General features: G+C 35.3%; 1 protein-coding gene across 3 annotated transcripts in view; it reads right to left on the bottom strand.

Moving 5' to 3' along the window:
• LOC145680851 (uncharacterized) overlaps window positions 1-18,927 on the bottom strand; it is a 29,642-nt gene extending 10,715 nt beyond the window's left edge. The window contains exons 1-2 of one of the 3 annotated variants that reach the window (XM_081751975.1): window positions 18,484-18,927; window positions 8,254-8,482 (exon numbers count right to left, since the gene is read on the bottom strand). In XM_081751975.1, coding sequence (XP_081608101.1) covers window positions 8,254-8,477 — 224 coding nt within the window. In that variant the 5' untranslated portion in view covers window positions 8,478-8,482; window positions 18,484-18,927. Of the gene's footprint in view, window positions 1-8,253; window positions 8,483-17,964; window positions 18,460-18,483 lie in introns of those variants that run through there. The other 2 variants (XM_081751977.1, XM_081751976.1) reach the window with 2 other exon arrangements.
• Window positions 18,928-19,297: the final 370 nt, after the last annotated feature.

The raw sequence follows: 19,297 nt of genomic DNA, 5'->3' as shown, positions 1-19,297 counted from the left end.
ATTATTGTTATGTAATTGCAATCGAAGAAAAATTCTAAATATTGTTTCGTTTCAATGTTTACTATTGATAAAATACATCGAAAATGTCGTACTTTTTGTGTGTGGGGGGGGGAGGTCATACAGACCTCACGAGAGGCATTTAGTGAAATAAGTATCTTTGGTATCTATTTATGTATAAATGAGTCTGAGCCAAAGTGGACTCAAATAATTCGTATCTTTATTCACTTTTCTTATTGATATGCAGATTAAGTCGGTGTATTTCTTTAATTTGGACCAATAAAAGTCGTTATTAACTAACTTGAACTAAATTAGTTCTTCTGTACTCCGTAGTACTTTGAAATTGTTCATGTGTAATTCTGTGTAATGGTTTCAGTTGTGCAACTGTTTATCTTTTTGTCCTTCTGAAATGACTCTTGACAGAGATCAGTACAACGTTTTTTTTTATCAGGATTCCTTCGTGTGTGAGTCGGCAGACTTTTCGCACTTGTGGCCAATTAGTCCTGGTTCCGAGTTCAAATGGAGGACAATTTCCCTCGGATGTAACTCGAGAAGCGGTTTTTATTCCGCTTTAAGCTTATGTGACCCCTTCCAGCATAACTCGGTTGTCGCATAATAACATCAAGGCGAAACAAACTTATTTCTGTCCATATATGATATGAATATATAGAGCAAATTATTTAAACCATAAAAACCTGGTTTAAACCAAAAAAACCTGGTTTAAACCAAAAAAACCGGTTTATTTGGTTTTTTTTAATAAAAACCATGGTTTTTGCCAACCCTGAAGTAGATACAGATTGGACTCAATGTTACTTCAGATTGCAAAGCTGTAGAAAACAAAAGTATATTTAAAAGAAGTCTATATCTGGTTATTTATGACAATAAAACCCAAGCCACGTAGCACAAAATACTTAACACTTGGGTAGCATCTGACTTGGACTTTACAATTAGAAGGTTAAAACAACAAAGTACTGCCAAAATAAATAAAAAATGACGCGCATATAATAAATAATTTAGTCATTAGACTTTAGGAATGGTGGATGTTACTTTTAATATGTTTTAGATTTGACAGTTTATAATGAACAAGTTTAACGCAATATGAATAACGAAAATTGGTGTAAATAAATAAATACTATAAAATGCCCATATCTTTAATTTATATCGATAATATTTAAAATTTGTTTGATACTTTCAGCTTAACTTTATATAATGATGTCTAGTGAAAACAAAGTATCTTCAGACACTAATTACTAATAATTCAACAATAGGTTATTCAAAATTTCTATTGGCAAAGTATTAGCGCAGCATTACTTCTACCAGATGAAATCTTTCTAGTTTCACTACCTGTTTTCATTCTTATGTTACCCGCAAGAAAGGCTTCACGAGGGACCGAAAGCTTGGCAAAAAGAATTTCCGTATTCACAATCACTACATGTGAAATGATTAGTACAATCAAATGGTACCAACAGTGCCAAAGAAAATGGAATACCTTTTACTACTTAAATAATGTCAGACTTGACTGGATAATCGTGAAACAGGGTGTCTACTGAGTTTAATTTTCAAAATTCCAGTATATTTCCAGTATCCACGGTGTAGCAATTAAATAACGAGACTGCCCACCTCCTGTCGCGCAGGGTCGTGGGGGGTGAGGTAGCTAATAATGTGTTGCTGATCTTGAACCTTCATGAGCAGCCACTGTTTGTTTCATGATTCTGAAAGCTTTTCTTTTCTTTGCAGGCGTGCATGAAGAGGACAGTGTTCTGTAGTAGTGCCGGAATCATGGTGAACAGTAAAACTGAGCAGCGCATTAAGATCAAATTTCTGGTGAAATTAAAAAAACACCGACGGAATGTTGTGTAATGTTAAAAGAGGTGTATAGTGATAATGCTATGTCACGTGCCCGAGTTTTCGAATAGCACAAACGATTTTCAGAAGGTAGGGAGGAGGCTGAAGATGATGAACGACCTGGCCGCCCTTTGAGTTCAAGAACGGACAAAAGTGTTCACAAAATTAATGAACTTGTGCGGAAAGACAGACATCTGAGCACTCGGATGATCGCATACATGACGAACATTAACAAAGAGACAATAAGACAAATTTTGCATGACAATTTAAACATGACAAAAGTTTGTGCAAAAATTGTCCCGAAAAACCTCTTTCAGGAACAAAAAGACATTCGAAAGACTATTTGCTGTGACGTCATAGAACGACTCAGAGCAGGGCCAGACTTGCTAACACGTGTCATCACATGTGTTGAAACATGGATTTTCCAGTATGACCCCGAGACTAAGCGTCAATCCATCCACATCGCCAAGAATGAAAAAAGCACGAATGAGCAAGTCGAAAGTGAAGGCAATGCTCATCGTCTTTTCGATATCAGGGGTATCATCATGACTGAATGGTTGCCTCAGGATCAAACGCTGAATCAGACCTACTACAAAGAAGTTCTAATCAAGCTGAGGGAAAGAATAAGGAAGAAGAGACCGGATTTGTGGAAGGACGATGCATGGATCCTCCTACCCATAATGCCCTTTCTGTGAAGCAGTTTTTAGCAGCCAAGCGCATTCCTGTGCTCAACCATCCTCTGTATTCCCCAGACCTGGCTCCCTGTGACTTTTATCTATTCCCAAATGTGAAAAGTGCATTGAAGGGAACACATTTTCAGTCTGTGGAAGAGGTGAAACGAAAAACGGCAGAGTTGTTGAACAGGGTGACATCTGATGACTTACAGCATTGCTTTGAACAATGGAAGGCACGTATGCAGCGCTGTAAAGATAGGGGAGGGGAGTATAATGAAGGGGATAACAGTCAATTGCAAATTTCTTTGCAATACATCACATTTATGACACTAGTCTTGTTATTTAATTGCCACGCCTTATTCAGTATAACTATCAGCAAAATTCCAATACCTAATACAATTAAAAAAAAAAAAAAAAAAAAGTTCTTTAGCAATAATCACTCTTGATGATTTCAAAGGTTTGTACAGTAATTGTTTTACCATCAAAAACATTTTTAATAAATTTAGTTAGCCCTGATTTTTTTTTAATACAAATGATTTTTTTAACGTTTTTTAAAGGGCCTCCCAACTCCCCTCACAGCCCTCCACTCCACCCATTGCTTTAAATGTCTAATTACAAAATGTATACAACTCTTTGGAAAAATTCACAATGTCAATGGATACAAAATTGTTTCTAAGACTATTAAAACAATTACAAAAAAGCATTAATAAATTACCAGTTTTATGATTTTTCCAGTATGTGTATCAAAATGCCAGTATATTCATAGTATTTCCATTATCAAAATTAAATTCCAGTATAATTCAAGTATTTCCAGTATCAGTAGACACCCAGTTAAAGATACTTTTTCCAGATTTTTCAGAACAAGTATTGTTATAATACACCAATATTATGGCTGAAAAACACGATCGATGATTGCAGATAGTTATAAACACACTATCTTCTCTATTGTACAAACTCTCAGATAAATAAAAATGATCTCGACTGCTTTACCTATCTTCTAAGTTTTAAAAAAGTTGCAGTAAGCAGAAATCATTTAAGAACTTTTAAGGAAAATTTCCTCCCAATGGCGAATCATTTCCAGCTGAAAGCCAAATGTCCATTTCACAATCCGTTTCTATATCCTAACCAAACTCTGAGTAAGTTGAACGTCCCTCGATTATGCCTATAGGCTGAGAGAGATGATGATTAAAGCAAGTGAATGATTATGAACGAATTGGTGGAATGAAAAAGTGAGAGAAACGAATACCTCGAGTAAACCCACGGGCATCATGATGTTTACCACAAACTTACTTGGCCGGGGATCGAACCAAGAACACCACGCACCAGAGGGAAGAGCCACCGTGCCCCAATTCGTTATGAAGAGTTTGAAGTGAATGACTATTCGTAAAGTATAAAAGATGTTTCTCGTTTAAAGCATAATAACCTAACATCAGTTTAAATATACATTATGTGGTGTATAATCTTTTAAAATTGACTTTTTTATTTTACTAAAAATTCGACCGCTAAATGTGATATTCAACTGGGTGCTTATAGGACCGACCAATATCATGTTCTGGTGAACCTCTCCGGAACACGTAGATGCAAACCTCGAAAGAAAGTTTATTTACTAATTGCAGCGGAGTTAGGCATACACCATATCACTATCGTTCGTTGGCTCCGTGAAATCAGTTTAGTTGAAAAAGTTGGACTCGTGGGTGTCACATGAGTTGATCCGGCCAGCAAATACCACCGTGTGGAGATGTCCAGTTCTCTGAGTGTATGGAATAACCGGCAAGATTTCCTGCATCGGATTATCACTTCTGATGAAACGGTCACGATAGTGATCAACGAAACCATTCCTCGACCTGCAGGGTTGTTGCTAGTGTGATGGTCTATGGCTGGGGTAATCCATCATATGCTTTTTGCCGAGTTCAACGTGGATTCTTACAGTTACTCCACGAAATGCACAGCAAACTGGTCCACAAATATCCACAATGATCGAAGAAAAATGTCCTAGTGTCGTAAATATAAGCCAATGTGTTAAAGGATGGTGCAGACTTTCCATGGATTGCAGTATGAAATTCTTCCTCACCCACAGTATTCTTGTGATGCCTTCCCCACTATCACCTCTTCTAGCATCTACATCACTTCGTGACAAGCAAAAAATTCTCTGAAGACCGGGCAGTGCAACGTGTGGTGAGGATTTCTGCTCATTGTCGACTCCAGACTTCTTTTGTCTTGGAATCCAATCATTGGCTGAGCGATGACAAAATGTGTGGCTGCGGCCGGAGATTTCTTCGAGTAACTGACTTGTTTTTCTTTAATCATCAATTGACATTTCAAACACACCAATCCAATACGTACACAACAATAGAATTGTTTTCATTTTAGCAAGAAAATTTTCATTTTGAGCGCAAGTAATCTAAACAAATCGTCGCATAATATTATTAAATATTTCAGAAAACGGTAATTAAGGCAGTACATTTTTACACTATTGTTCACGAGTATACTTAATTTAGGCCCGGCAACATTAATACGCCCAATCACGTACAATGTATTATGTATGTATTATTGAAAGAATCGCGTTGCATTGCATTACTTTATCTGTTCTGGGTAACACATTCATTAAATCTTTTCTTTGTAATTTAGTACCACAATCCTTTTTTTTTTAATTCGAAAATTTTGTGTTGTAACATATACAAGGTAAAACAAGAGCTTATAATAAGTATACTAAAGTAAATAGTATGCTCAATAATAATGAATCTATTGTATATAAATATTAGGTTGTCTAAAGAGTATCGAGCTTTTGAAACTCACAATTGATTTGGAAAAAAAAAGAAAGTATTATGAAACCACATATTCATAATTTTGTTCAATGACATGCCATTTTTCCGGTAACGCCATAGTCCCGTTACTTCTGTGGTTTCTTTTCAAAAAATTATGACATGTGGTTTTGACAAACCTCTTTCCAAACAAAGTAAACACCATTCAGGGAGTAATGTAGACAAACAATAGGCTCATAGTATCAGGTGTGAGCTACACGGTGGATCCATTACTAAAACAGCCAAGATTGTTAAAGATGTACGCACTCTGCTGTTGTCAGAGTAAAAAAACGACACCTTTTCTGCTGGCTAGTTCCGGCCTTTTCTTTTCAATTTCTAGGCGTACTCGCTCTTCGACCATTATCTTTTTCGCACATTATCATCGTAGGTTATCCACCATTCATCACAACTGAATCAACTGACGCAGAAACAGCTTGAGTTCGTTACGCATAGCATATGCGTCTTTATCGAAATAAAATCGTAAAATGTAGCGCACTTTTGAGAAAAATTTATTTCACGACGCAATACATTGTCTGATTATAAGAATTCCATCACTTTTTGCACAGCTAGCAGCTTCAACTATCAGCTGACAAATGACGTTAAGCCTGATCCACTGCGATTAGTACACCCTGGGACTTGGAACATAATATGTGCAAAACGCTTACATTACTTTTTAGACTACCTGATATAGAGACAGTAGTAACTTTTATGCCACACAAGCTGACTTAAGGTTGCAATCACGTTAACTGCAGTAAATTCACCACAAGCCCTTTCCTACCATACACTAAGCATTTAGAATGTAAATCAAACTCATCTGTTTATTGTTAACTTTTGTGGCTGATAAACTCGGTTGCTGCATAAAAATAAATAAATAAGGCGAGTAATTCATACAGTAATGTGTTTTTGCATACAGTAACTTACTGAAATTTCTGAGAATTATAGAGCTGCAATAATCGGGTGTGCCGATGGTAAGTCACGACAGGTTTTTCACGGGTGATAAGACATCCCGAATGGTTTTGTTATTTGGAGCAACCAGAGTTGATCGAAAGAGCAATCAACACTGTGAGAGCATTAACAGAGACGAAAACCGTACTGACACAAAACAACGTCATTCAAGAACAACACTGATATTGTATATTTTCTTTTTTATTCTTCTTTTTGTCACTTAGAGACTGATACAGAGAAAGACAAAGTATTGAAGTCCTACTTATACTTTAGTCAATACATGCTGAAATGTTGCAATTTTGTTTACTGTTGTTGACTGAAGGAAGTTTCGTCTCTTTTGATATCTGTGTTGCTGCGTGAAGAGTGTTCCCTACAAAATGGGCCAAAACGAGTTATCATCCGAGGCATGTTAGAAAATAAAGAGTTACTGCGGGGAACAGAGAGTTGAATCCAATTCCATTCCTGAACCTAACTTTGGTATATGTATTTAAAAAAAAAAAAAAAAAAATCCAAAGACAATAATTATTTAATCCCATTTTTCTGAAAACTATGATTTTAGACAACACTTTTTACGTAGCAAATCTAGATCTATGATTTCACAAGTGTCAAGTGCACTTGCTATTAGACAGGTATTAACTGTGGTTTCTGAACTACACAGTTAAGAAGGAAGACTTTTGTACAGCACACTGTTCAAAAGAACATTACCATTTTTAATCCTTGTACTTAGCCATATATTGTTCCGTAAATCAGAGGGAAGTTCAAAATGTAAGTGATTGATCAGCATTGTTCATTCATATCGTACTGATGATAATAAAGGGAATTCGTCGAAACCATCTGCAACATTAATTCATTCAAAGGACGCCAAAGTTTAGGTTGTTTAACTATTTAATATGATCCACGTTATTGTTAAGAAATAAAGGAAGGCCTACCCATTTCTTAATATTATCATTTATTTTGGTACTGCTTTTTCAAGCGATGTTTCAACCTTATTATTTTTTTCCTTTCTTTCTTCCAGGTATTAATACTGTTATCTTTTTTACTCTCCGATATTTAATCCGAAAAGTTCATTTCAGTTGTTCTACCATTGTCACTGGAACACAAAATTAAGGCTCTGTGAAAGAAATTCTTCCCTAGCTTTCGTTTTATTTGAGTATGCTTGATTTGGGAGCCTACTGTATGTGTGTATTGGGAGCCTACTGTATCTTTGCAATGTACCTTTGTACAGAATTTGTTTAAGGCCCTGGAAATTTATACTGCTGATTTTGTTACTTTGATGTTAGAATTTATGGAGCTGGGTGCAAGTTTCGAGTATCATCCCTACATAGATATACCGATCATCACGAATCGGTAATATTTTATGTATTACAATAATGGATATTTTAAAATTTCGGTTTCAAAGTGATTCAGCACTGTGTTTGCTAAAAATCGGGATAAAGGGTTTCCCATAACTAATTCGACAAACTTTTGTACTCGACGAAATTCTATTTATTAGTGAATCATTTCGACCAGCGCTGTAACCTTTACCTACACCATGTCTGTAGGTTGTCTAATAAAACTTCTGTTATATGTACTCTATAATCCATCAGCCTGTTTATACATTTTTCCAAAAATTGGAAAACTATGTTTTGCAAGCAGCATTCTCAGAAATTCGTCGTTTAAATTGTTTTCTAGTAAATCCATAACACGGTACAGGATATTTAAAATTCAAAAATACACAAATTGTCACTAGTATGTACTACCAAAATGCTCCCAACAGAATAATAAGTATTATTTGTGGGCAGTTTTACTCTTGAATTACATGAGTTGGATGCAGCATTTTCAGTCTCATCTTTAGTGTGTTACAAATTGACAGAAAGATTCAAGTTTGTTATTCTAAATTAACATATTTTATATTATTATAAAATGCTACAGGTCATGAAAATGAATTTATCAAACTGTTACCCTATCCACATAAAAGTTGACGATCACAGCGCAATAACTACAAATCTTACCTGGTAGAACTTCGTATATTCTTCGATGGATTCTTTTCTTTGTTATTTTGTACAGTACGCAATTCTTTGGTAGATTCATCTGGAGAATCTTGCAATGGCCGTACATCTGAATTTCTTTGTTGCTTCTCAAGTGAAACCTCCTCAACCAGAGGCTCATCTTCTTTCACAGTCATTTTGTAATCTATGTGCAACCCACCCTCATCTTCACTCTCTTCTGTTTGCATAATTCCTGTGAACGAAAACAATAAATTAAAATTATATATGCAAAAGTATACTTATCATTCGCAATCAGCTCATCATACTATTACACTGCATCACATCACAAACAATCGATTTCGCTTTCACTCACAGATTGAAATGTAGTATTAAATGCGATTACTCCAGATTGAAACTAAAAATGCTACATATGGAATGGAAGCATATTAAAATAGACTAATTATTCTACTTGTTACAATGGCATTCCTAGTTTTACCTCCTACAAATATTCCCTGCAGACTAAAGAAGATGGATGATATGGAAAACGAATGATCAGTGGTGGTGAGAATGTACGATTAAACATGGAATTCCACAAAATTTTACCACAAAAATCCTGGGATCGAATGAGGAGCCCCTCGCACCAGAGATGAGTGCTCCATTACTGAGCCATCCCGACTACATAAATTTTATATATATGGCGAGTTTTAAACTTCAGACATCTCTGTAATTTCTAAGCTAATAGAAAAAAGTTGAAATTTTATATAAGCAAATAACAACACGAGGAAATCATTTGACATAACCTGCAATGACAACTAGCACTGCATCAGATAATTATATATTTAAAATTTACGTATTACTTATTTTGCGTCATAGAAATACGATCATCCACATTTTGTATGCCTCTACAACACTATTAACGTAACAGACGGACTGGGTAATGGGCTTCTAAAGTACTTATGTGATGGGTACTATAACCATGATATGAAACATTTCAAATAAATGGGAATGAAGTTACAAGGGATTAAAAATTTAATTTTTTTTTTCGCTTTATTTCGAAACAAAATTCTGAGATAAGTATGACACCCTGTATTTATGTAATTTCCAACACACGAAGAAATCAACTTGCTGTTTACAGCAACTTGATATCTTAATTCACTCCAGAGATAGGATAAATATTGCTAAACTTCATAACGCTACTTCAAATTATGTGATGTGAGAACTTGTAATTATAAGTATTAAAAGCTATTGCTGTAATGCAATAAAATCAAGGGAAAACAACAACCATTTTAAACATTTTTGACAAATAGAAATTTTAAGCATCGTTGCAAATTCTTCCAATCTCAGGAAACGGTTTAGATATACTACTGAAAACCATATAAGTGCTTATTTAATATTTTCTAAATAAAGCCTTTCGAGAAAAAGTCAAAATTTTAACCCCTTGTAACTTCATTCCCATTTATTCAAAATATGTTATATCATGATCGTGGAAATGTAAGGTCTTTATTCCTGCATAATACCCAATTATGTATACAGATGTGAAAATTATTACTTTACCTTAAGCGCATTGGATATGCCGATCATTTAGATGTCTTACTTATCTGCTAACATCTTCCAGGGCCAAAATATGTTAAAGTGTCTACCCGAGGTGCTTAATTTTACGTTTTATATTTAATCTTCTACTTTCCTTCAAAGATTTATAAAATTTACTATTGCCAAAAGCACTTATCATAATATTTTATTAAGATTTCAGTAACTGGATAGATCTGGAAGTTAAGTGCTTTGGTAGGTGTCAAGTTTATAAATCTTTGAAAGAAAGATGACTAAATATGTAAAATTAAGCACCTCGATTAAAACATTTTAAGCTACTTTGGCCCTGGGAAAAAAATGTCACGAGGTAGGTAAAAGATCAAAATGATCGACATATAATAAAATTCAAGCATACATAAGGTAAAGTATTATTACTTAAAAAAAAAAAAAAAATCATTAAGGCACTTTGGATGTGCAATGCCACGTCCGTTTCAGTTGTATTGTTAATGTGGCACAGGCTTCCGAATTCGGAAGTTAGTGATATTGTAGTGTCCTTAGTTTGCAACAATAATAATACCCCTAGTATTTATTTGTTTTCACGTATAGATTTGAAATATGTAATAATCTGATGTAATGCTACCTGAAAAATATAACTACATCGGATTGGAAACACCGTTCAACTACTGGTATGCAGAGTATGTCAAATGTCGCTCATCTTTTAGTTTAGAAGTTACACGGTTGTCTCAAGGTACAATATTCGCCTGTATAGCTGAAAAGAAATTAGAATACTGGTTTCTTAGTCTTCTCCAAATATCCGAGGTATTCAAGTTTGGCCTGGAATTTTCTTTTTAATAACTTCGCTATAAAATAAACGTCTACTATTAGTATGCGTGTTTTCGGCACCACTGAAATAATAAAAATTTCTTCACTTATTGTCGCTGCTATGCCAACATCCACACTTTAGAAAAAGAGTGAGTCCGTACAATAGTGAATAATAAAATCCCTACGCACTAAAAATATGAATAGCAGTAGAATTCACCAGAGAATTAAAGCACATTTTCGTAAGTCTTGCCTATCAAGTTCACCAATGTTTCAGAAATCTAAGATCTCGATCTTACACTTACGCAGTTTATTGTCTTGGCATTATCTTATCCATAAAATACTTTCAAACATTTAAAATACTTCGTAATTCTTTCATAAAATAATTTGATTCATACTCTTTCTGCAATCATTGATTCAATTAATTGCGATCAGAAACATACTTTCGCACACCGCTAACTTCAGAACTATTTAAGAATAATATTTATTTATAGAAGTTATAAAATGCATATTTAATATCTTACAGGAGAAAACTATACACAACTTGCATCCTGGAAATAAATATTAAACAAGCTGTTTCAACGCATCACTGGTCCTTTTATAAGTGTATCTCCTTCCGCTACACTAGCAAGAAAAACTAAGGTTGCTACCTATCCCGAATACGTATCACATCCCGAATTTTTAGAAAATTTTCAGTTTTCCAAATGACGCGTAAGAGGAACCATAATATGGTGGGGCACCAAATTATTTATAACAAAAACACAAAATATGGGACAAATTCTTACGGAGAGTTGTAAATTTTGGCCCACAATGTGTACACTCGCAGAAATAGATATTTTCCTTTTGGCGTAAGCATATCTGCTGAAAATAGTATATCTCCTCTTGGCAACACCGTTCGACTGTGGAGTTTACTTTCTTCCCTCTCTCTCTCTCTCACTTGCCCACGACACAAACCATGCACAAGCTTCGAACACAAACAAGCAGAAGGCCAAGAAGTGAAAACAGTTTTTAAGAGCGAGTAGTTATTTCTTTAAAATCATGTTTCAAGACTTCTGCCTGAGAACACTACATAAAGTGCTACTCAAACTGAAGTGCGAAGGAAAGAAAAAACAGCTTTAATGAATAATTAGTGGAATAAGAATGTGAGAGAAAACGAGAGTACCCGAGAAACCCCATGGACATAATGTTATCCACCACAAACTTACTTGATCGGTAATCGAACCTGGAACCCCACGCACCAGAGGTACATGCTCTACCACTGAGTCACCGTGACCCCCAAAAGAAAGAAAGGTGGGATCTCTATCAATAGAACTCAATGTTCTAAAATTTCGAATTACATTCTTGTTGAGTGATAACTATTACAATTAACCGTTGCGAGTGCACATAAATGACTGTCTATACATGAGACCGTAGATCTGCTTTACTGTTCTTAAAATAATTCTGTTTGCATTGTAGACGTTGCGTTTGTATTTTACTACCAGTATTCGCCTTAAGTGAATAAGAAAGACAGAAAATATAGAGGAAAGCAAATCAAAGTTTTCAACGAGGATTGTTTTCAGAAGTATCAAAATACGAAACTCTTAAAGCATCCATCTCTTCCATCATGTAAGAAAAGAGTAGCTTTATTGCTTGCTAACATTCGTTAAGTATACAAAAGGTACACACAGCTCGTTACATATAGCCTAGCTAGAAGACCAAAACCAAACTTCACAAGCCCTAACCAATATTGACAAACGTATTTTGAGATAGAAAATATCTATTCCTTCAATTGTACCTATGACTACTGAGATATCGAAATGGTTTTATCGATAATTTTTTCATATTAGCAGCAGTCTGCCAATGACGATTTTCTCTGATTGGTTCAATAGTTCACAACTTCTCTTTCGTATGTTTTTGGTTTAGTTTGCATTAAAGAATATATGTATTTCTACCTATTATTCATAATAACCTATCCCGTGTAAAAATATGGGTATAAGTAACTGGTGATCAGCATATGTTTGATAAGCGTGTTCCGCTTTAAGCTCCGCAAAAGACCAGGCAGGTGGTAGATGCTGCCCATAAGTGAAAACCACCTTACATACGTAGTTATCTCTTAAGTAAATTCAATCCACACTTTTTAAAATCCATTAACTGCATGGTGGATCAGCGATAGGGGGTTACTTCTAGTGTGTCGAGTCCCTGGTTCGATAAGTAAGGTATGTGATTTAAAAGTTTTTTAAAAAAAAGAAAAAAATCTTTCAAACTCTTATCTATGATTTTAAAATAATGTCACTCAAATGGTCGATAATATTTGAAATCTTAAACAATGCTTTCAAACACCTATAAATTAAGATTCATATTGGAGCCCGTGTAAAAATTAAGTGTTACAAAGAACGGACATCCGAATCAAACCTACTCCAATCGATAAACATAACAAAGATATGTTCATGCACAAAAAAATTAGGTGCCATGGACAACGGAGTAAGCCTATGTGGCCCATTAACCCTGTTAGTATAAAGAAAATCGTAGACTCACAGTGAAATAGCTATTGCATCAACACTTCTTGGAAAGTCATGGTTTATAGTTCACTCTCTTTGGCATGAAACAAGCTTTCCAGAGGTGCTATGTATTGGGGCCCATAATGTACTTGAACAAGGAAAATTGGAAGAATGTCGGGAAAATTCCCTCCAGAAATCTCTCCCATCAAATTTGGACCCCTCTGGAGTGGCCCTGGGTAAAAGCACACAATCCAAATGTGTCTCAAAAAATACTATATGGGATAAGAGATGTGTGTACCAAGTTTTGCATTGACAGACAGAATAGATATGAGGCAAAAGCTTGCATACCAATACACGCTTTCCACTCATACCTATTCTGTCTATCAATATAAAATTTGGTACATACACTCCTCATCACCTATAGTATTTTTCGAGATACATTTGGATTTTGTGCTTTTACCCAGGACCACTCCAGAGGGGTCCAAATTTGATTGGAGGGATTTCTGGAGGGAATTTTCCCGACATTCTCCGAATTTTTCCTGTTCAAGTACATTATAGGCCTCAATACATTGTACCTGTGGAAAGCTTACTGAAAATATGAATAAAGCATGACTTTCCAATGAACAGTATTGATGCAATAGCTATTTCACTGAGAGTTTACGATGTTCTTTATACTAACACGGTTAATGGGCCCCAGGGATTTACTCCGTTGTCCATGGCACCTAATTTTTTGTGCATAAACATATCTTTGTTATGTTTATCAAATGGACTAGTTTGATTCGTATGTCCAGATGACAGGTTCATGTCCGTTCTTTGCTAGTTTGCAATAATACTGAAATCACAAAACAACTCATCAAGTGGTTATATGTGCAGCACTAATCGTATAATATGTTGTTACGTTTTCGTGTATCAACGACCAATGTATATTCATTGTGTTACACAAGTTCGTAAATAAAAAATAAATCGCTTAAAAGAAGAGCACAAAACAGGAACGGCCGTTCCTTAGCCTATTACGAAATCTGAGATCTGTTATGATCAAACAATTTCCAGAATAATAAGCAATTTAACGAATAGGTGTAATGCAGCGGCAATTAACAGACAGTACATCACGTATCACATCTTACGTATGCAATCGTCAATGTGCTCGTTACGATATTTTAAACTACAGTTTTCTTCAAATTACTTAGACTTATTTATTTATTTATTTCATGGTGTTTCTACGGATAAGAACGATACCCGTAATGTGAATCAATATAAAGATTCTTTAATGGACACGTACCGATGATGATGACAAGGATTCGTTGAAACGTATATGGAAAAATTAATAATTCGGGTGCTTAAGCGAGTTCAAATATTAAACCTACCTTTTATTTAAGTACTAGAGTGTTTGTCTTAGATCATATTGTAGTTACACTCACACATCAAGAAATAGGTAAATGTTATTCACTTGATTAGGGTTTATCGTTGCATTTAAATCATATGAGCACCAAATCATGTGTATTTTCACTTTAGATAACTCATGGTGAAATTATCCGAATTTGCGAATTTTTATGAAATTTTCTAATCTATCATAATACTATTTGAGGAGCTGAAGTAACTATAGGTTCTTACAAAGACATCATGTATTATTATTAGATAACTATGAAAAATAGTCGAAGTAACTGTAACCTACAATTCAAATATTTTTATATCCTCAGTTTGACTTGAATGAAGTAAAAGTTGCACGATTTCGCATAATACCGCTTATTTAGATCAGACATTATTTGTGCCAGAGCTTAGAAATGTAACAATGAAAGACCCTTCCGCTCTCTCGATTTCAGTCCCGATGAAGCGGCAACCATTTTGTAGGTATCTCTTCTTCTATGCTATCAATAAATAACTTTATGCGTGACATCATGAGTATGTGTGTCGACTGAGCATATTAGAAAGACAGAGAAGATCGAAAGAAACTTAGAAAGGACGCCTCATGCCTGAAATTGAATTTTTCAGTTTAAACCAAGCTTACATAGTTATCTGTTGCCCTTTAGACTATGGGAGACGGATGATTAAGGTAAGTGAAGATGATGGAAAAACTGGTAGAATCAAAAAACTGGGAGCACTCCAGAAAATCCACAAACACGACGTTGTCCACCACAAATTACTTGGCCGGGGATGGAACCAGTGATCCCATGCACCAAAGGTAAGCGCTTTGCCACTATGTCGCCGCGCCTCACTGGCCAGATGCCTGAATAGCTTAGTGTCAAAGTATCTCAAAAGTATAGCTTCCTATGCTTCCTCCAGCTAACTAATACAAAATATATAAAATAAAAATACTATAGTCCGCATCATCCGAATTGGCGTGTGGGATCAGCCAATAAGCTCGCAGTGCCGTATTACTAAACCTTCAACGAGGAATCTAATCATTCATAATTGTCCACTAATACGAACAAAATCAATTATGAATGATTAGATTTTCCCTTTAGTGTTTAGTAACAAGGCACTGCGAGCTTATTGGCTGATGCCACACGCCAATTCGGATGACGCATATTATAACAAAAAGCTGCGGTTTTTAATACTTGATTTCCCTGGTCGAAAAGTATGTTCTTAATATACGCCATTATCGCTTTCATCCACCAGTCAAGACACTGGTGGAAGACATGCGTATATTTCTTTAAATACACTTATATTGAAATTTTAGCATCTAAAGCATTCTGTTATAGATCACAACATCAATAAGATGATTTAAACATATGCAAACAACTTAACTTGCTTTATGTAAAATAATTAAACAGTATTAAAAAGGTTTTATAATTACAGTTTAAGAAGAAACATTTAATAGTTTCCAACTGATATGAAAACAAAAAGGGGGGGGGGGAGAAATTCAACACAGACAATTCTTAATCTACTTAAAAACTGGATCAACACAATAAATGTATTGATCGAGAGTTTACATTTAAAATTTAAAATGTTAAAATTATACAGAGAGAGAGAAAGAAAGAAACTATTTCTTAGTTAAATATAGAATTAAAAATCATACCAATCACTGGAGGTAGTCATTCGTCTAACTCCTCTCGGCATGATCAATCAACTAGTCATGATTTTTTCGATTCCGGTAGAATTCATTCTTTGATGATTTTAGCACGTCTTAATTAGAAGTACAGACTACAATAGCTTATCGTTGAACAGGTTTGCTTCATTTATCTTCCCCTACTTCTTGTTTCAAACAGCAAATTTCCGAAACTTTTTATTTTTTTAATATTACGAAGTCTACACGTCAACATTCACATACACATGAAGTAACTCAAGACCTACTTCCATACCAAGTTTGGTCAAAACTGGGAGAGTTCTGTGGATTCTGTACAAGGATGGAATTTAGCACCTCTCTGAAATCCATCGACGACTCCGGATCTGGTATTGTGACTTACGTAAGTCGTAGTAAACGACCCTGTTTATGCGTACACACACCACCGCTGCCGCGCCTGGTCCCTACGGCCTCACTCCGTCGCTGCTGCCCTGACTCGGTTAAACAGCATTCGTGCTTTTTAGTGGCCACCTAGCATAAGTTGGTTCGTGTATACATCAGTGTTTATGCACTCCACACTATATTTGTACTCATCACAGTTCACGAGTCACTAACAAGTGATTTGGGGGAGAAACAAACTAATACACTCGAACAATATATTAGGCATATAGGCTATATACGTTATACAATGATGTTTCCTCGTTTAAAAGTTCACGTACACTGACTAAACATTTAAACAGCCAATTGAGTGTAATTCAATGCGATGGCAGCAGAAATTTCGAAATTTTACAGGAGAGATTTAGCACTCCATGAAATGTATAAGAAATGAATTTTTCACTGGAAATTAACTGAAAATTATAATAGCGCAATACAAACACGGAAAACAGACGCTGTAAGAGTAGCGCTGTTAGTAAATCAGGAGCCATTTTTACAGAAACTGTTCCAAATGTAGAAACACCTTCGAAAGCAAGATTTACTGTACCACATTACATATAAAGAATTAAAAGGAATGTTTCTCAAGCCCTCATCGCTATACCTAGGCCCTTCCTAATTTCATACTGAACTCGGTCCGCATAAACATGTGTTCAGGATATAATACTCGTGAAAGACAGTTACTTAAAGTGGTACTTGGCCCTCGACTTCCTAACCCTCTGTACTATCCTCCTGTTAACTCAGGCTCCCACTTTTCCCTCTAAGCTGCGATACTAATATCCTCCTGCAAATACACCTAGTAATACTAGGAACTTGCTTACAGAATAAGAGTATTCTGAAATTATTTCATGCAAGAAATCGTATTGAAGTACCCTACTGCTACTTTGTACATGGCAGCCAATATATTCATACGTCCTATATTTATACGGCTACTTTGTGTCTATTACATTTTCGTCCCTCATTTGCACGTCCATTTCACCCTTAACACAATCACGGAAAATTTATTATTGTAAGCACAAATGATGTTATGCATTCGAAAAGAAAACCCAAATGACTATGACGGATTTAATAAGTTACCGACCTTCATTCGAAATTTTCCTTTCCTCGACGATTTAAACATTACGGTGATTGAATATGTACAGTGCAAGTAGGAATTATTGCACTAGCAGTTCTCAGTGCTGTCTAGTTCATAAAGATCAGTAGTTATGTGGTATCATGACAGATAACACACACATCAACTCTTCTTGAAAGTTAATGCAATAATTTCCTGTTATACACTGTCCATGCTTAGAATAAATAAATAAAAACATTATTTAGTCACACAGTTAAACACACTTCATGCAATTGCTATGATTTAATTTGTTATTATTATTAACATGTGCCGCATTCTTCGTAGTCATATCCCACACCTACACTCGTTTGTTTATAGGGGACAAGCACCAATTCAATCCGACACATGAAATGTGTAGCAATAACTACCTGTAAATAGGAGATAATTTCATGAAAGAGTTGTTCACCTTTGAGTAATTGATTTCCTGGGTTTCGACATAAAATGTGTCATTTTGTCCTTCCTTAGTCACGCAAATTGTCAAGGTCAGATAAATTAGTATTACGCTCACAAATAAGACCAACTTCTAATGTCGGTCGCGTACTTTCGTTCTCTTCTCCACAGCACTGTAAATTCTTCTTCACTAAACATCAGCGCACCATTCTTTTCCGAATACAGCATGTCTATATTAAGATTTTCAGAAACTAAACCTTAACTTATCTAGAGCAATTCTAATTTTGGCTAAACATTGCCTCCTACGAAATCCGAGATTGGTTTCAAATTCATGTCCTTATTTGGTAGTGGGTTGTTTTCCTAAAATTACACATCATACCACTTTCAACAAAGCGTTCCCCAAACATCTAACACTACGCTAACATTTCTATGTATCATGTTTCCGTACAATACTGATACGACAACTTATTTGCAAATTATTACAGCTAAATCCTTACCATATGCAAGACCCTCTCCATTTTCCTGCCATTGGATAACTCGCACTCAAGAAAGACTCTCCTTATTTTGTATGCAGTTGTGTTCCTAGCGAAGCTAGAAAAATCCTGTCTGCTCGTGAAACTCGTTCCAAGTATATGTTTCCCTTGCAAGCACATCAAACTGCGTTATCTTTTGTTGCCTGTATAATCGGTGGATCTTTTTGAGCGTCAGTGTTTAGTAACCAAACAGTTGTCTGCTTGAAAGAGAGAACTAGTAGCAGACGGCGTGGGGATTATTGGGTGGAGTGTACTCTGTGGAGGTTTTCGCGTAGGTGACAAAATAAAAGGAAAAAATGCTAGCAACAAGTTGTTTCCCAACCAAAACCTACTCTGTAAATTAAGAGCTGGAATAGCAAGGAGGAGGGATGTGTTGACATACAATCTCTTTTCAATGCAGAATAATTAGTTAATTGAAATTAATGCATTAAAGAAAAGTTTAATCATTTCCCTGATTTTTTAAACACTAAGCGGTAATTTCTATATGAACAGCTAAACATGATACTCTCTTTTAAACGGAAATTTATTAAACAGATAGTTACACACTTCCAATTATAATTTTGGAGTTACAAGTGTGACCGAAACTTTTTATGCTGCAACGTTTGCATCAGTATTTTTTTTTTTTTTTTTTTAATATTCGACCTAAATGATCTATTTAACAGATAAATCTAGTTAGATCCCCGGCTAAGTAACTTTGTGACAGACATCATCGTGTCCGCTTTGATTTTCTCGGGGTGCTTTCGTTTCCTCCCTATTTTCATTCCACCATTTCTTCCAT

The sequence above is a fragment of the Thermobia domestica genome, chromosome 3 (assembly GCF_964235325.1).
Source record: "Thermobia domestica chromosome 3, izTheDome1.hap1.1, whole genome shotgun sequence".
Classification (NCBI taxonomy): domain Eukaryota; kingdom Metazoa; phylum Arthropoda; class Insecta; order Zygentoma; family Lepismatidae; genus Thermobia; species Thermobia domestica.
This window is presented reverse-complemented; position numbering and strand designations above follow the sequence as displayed.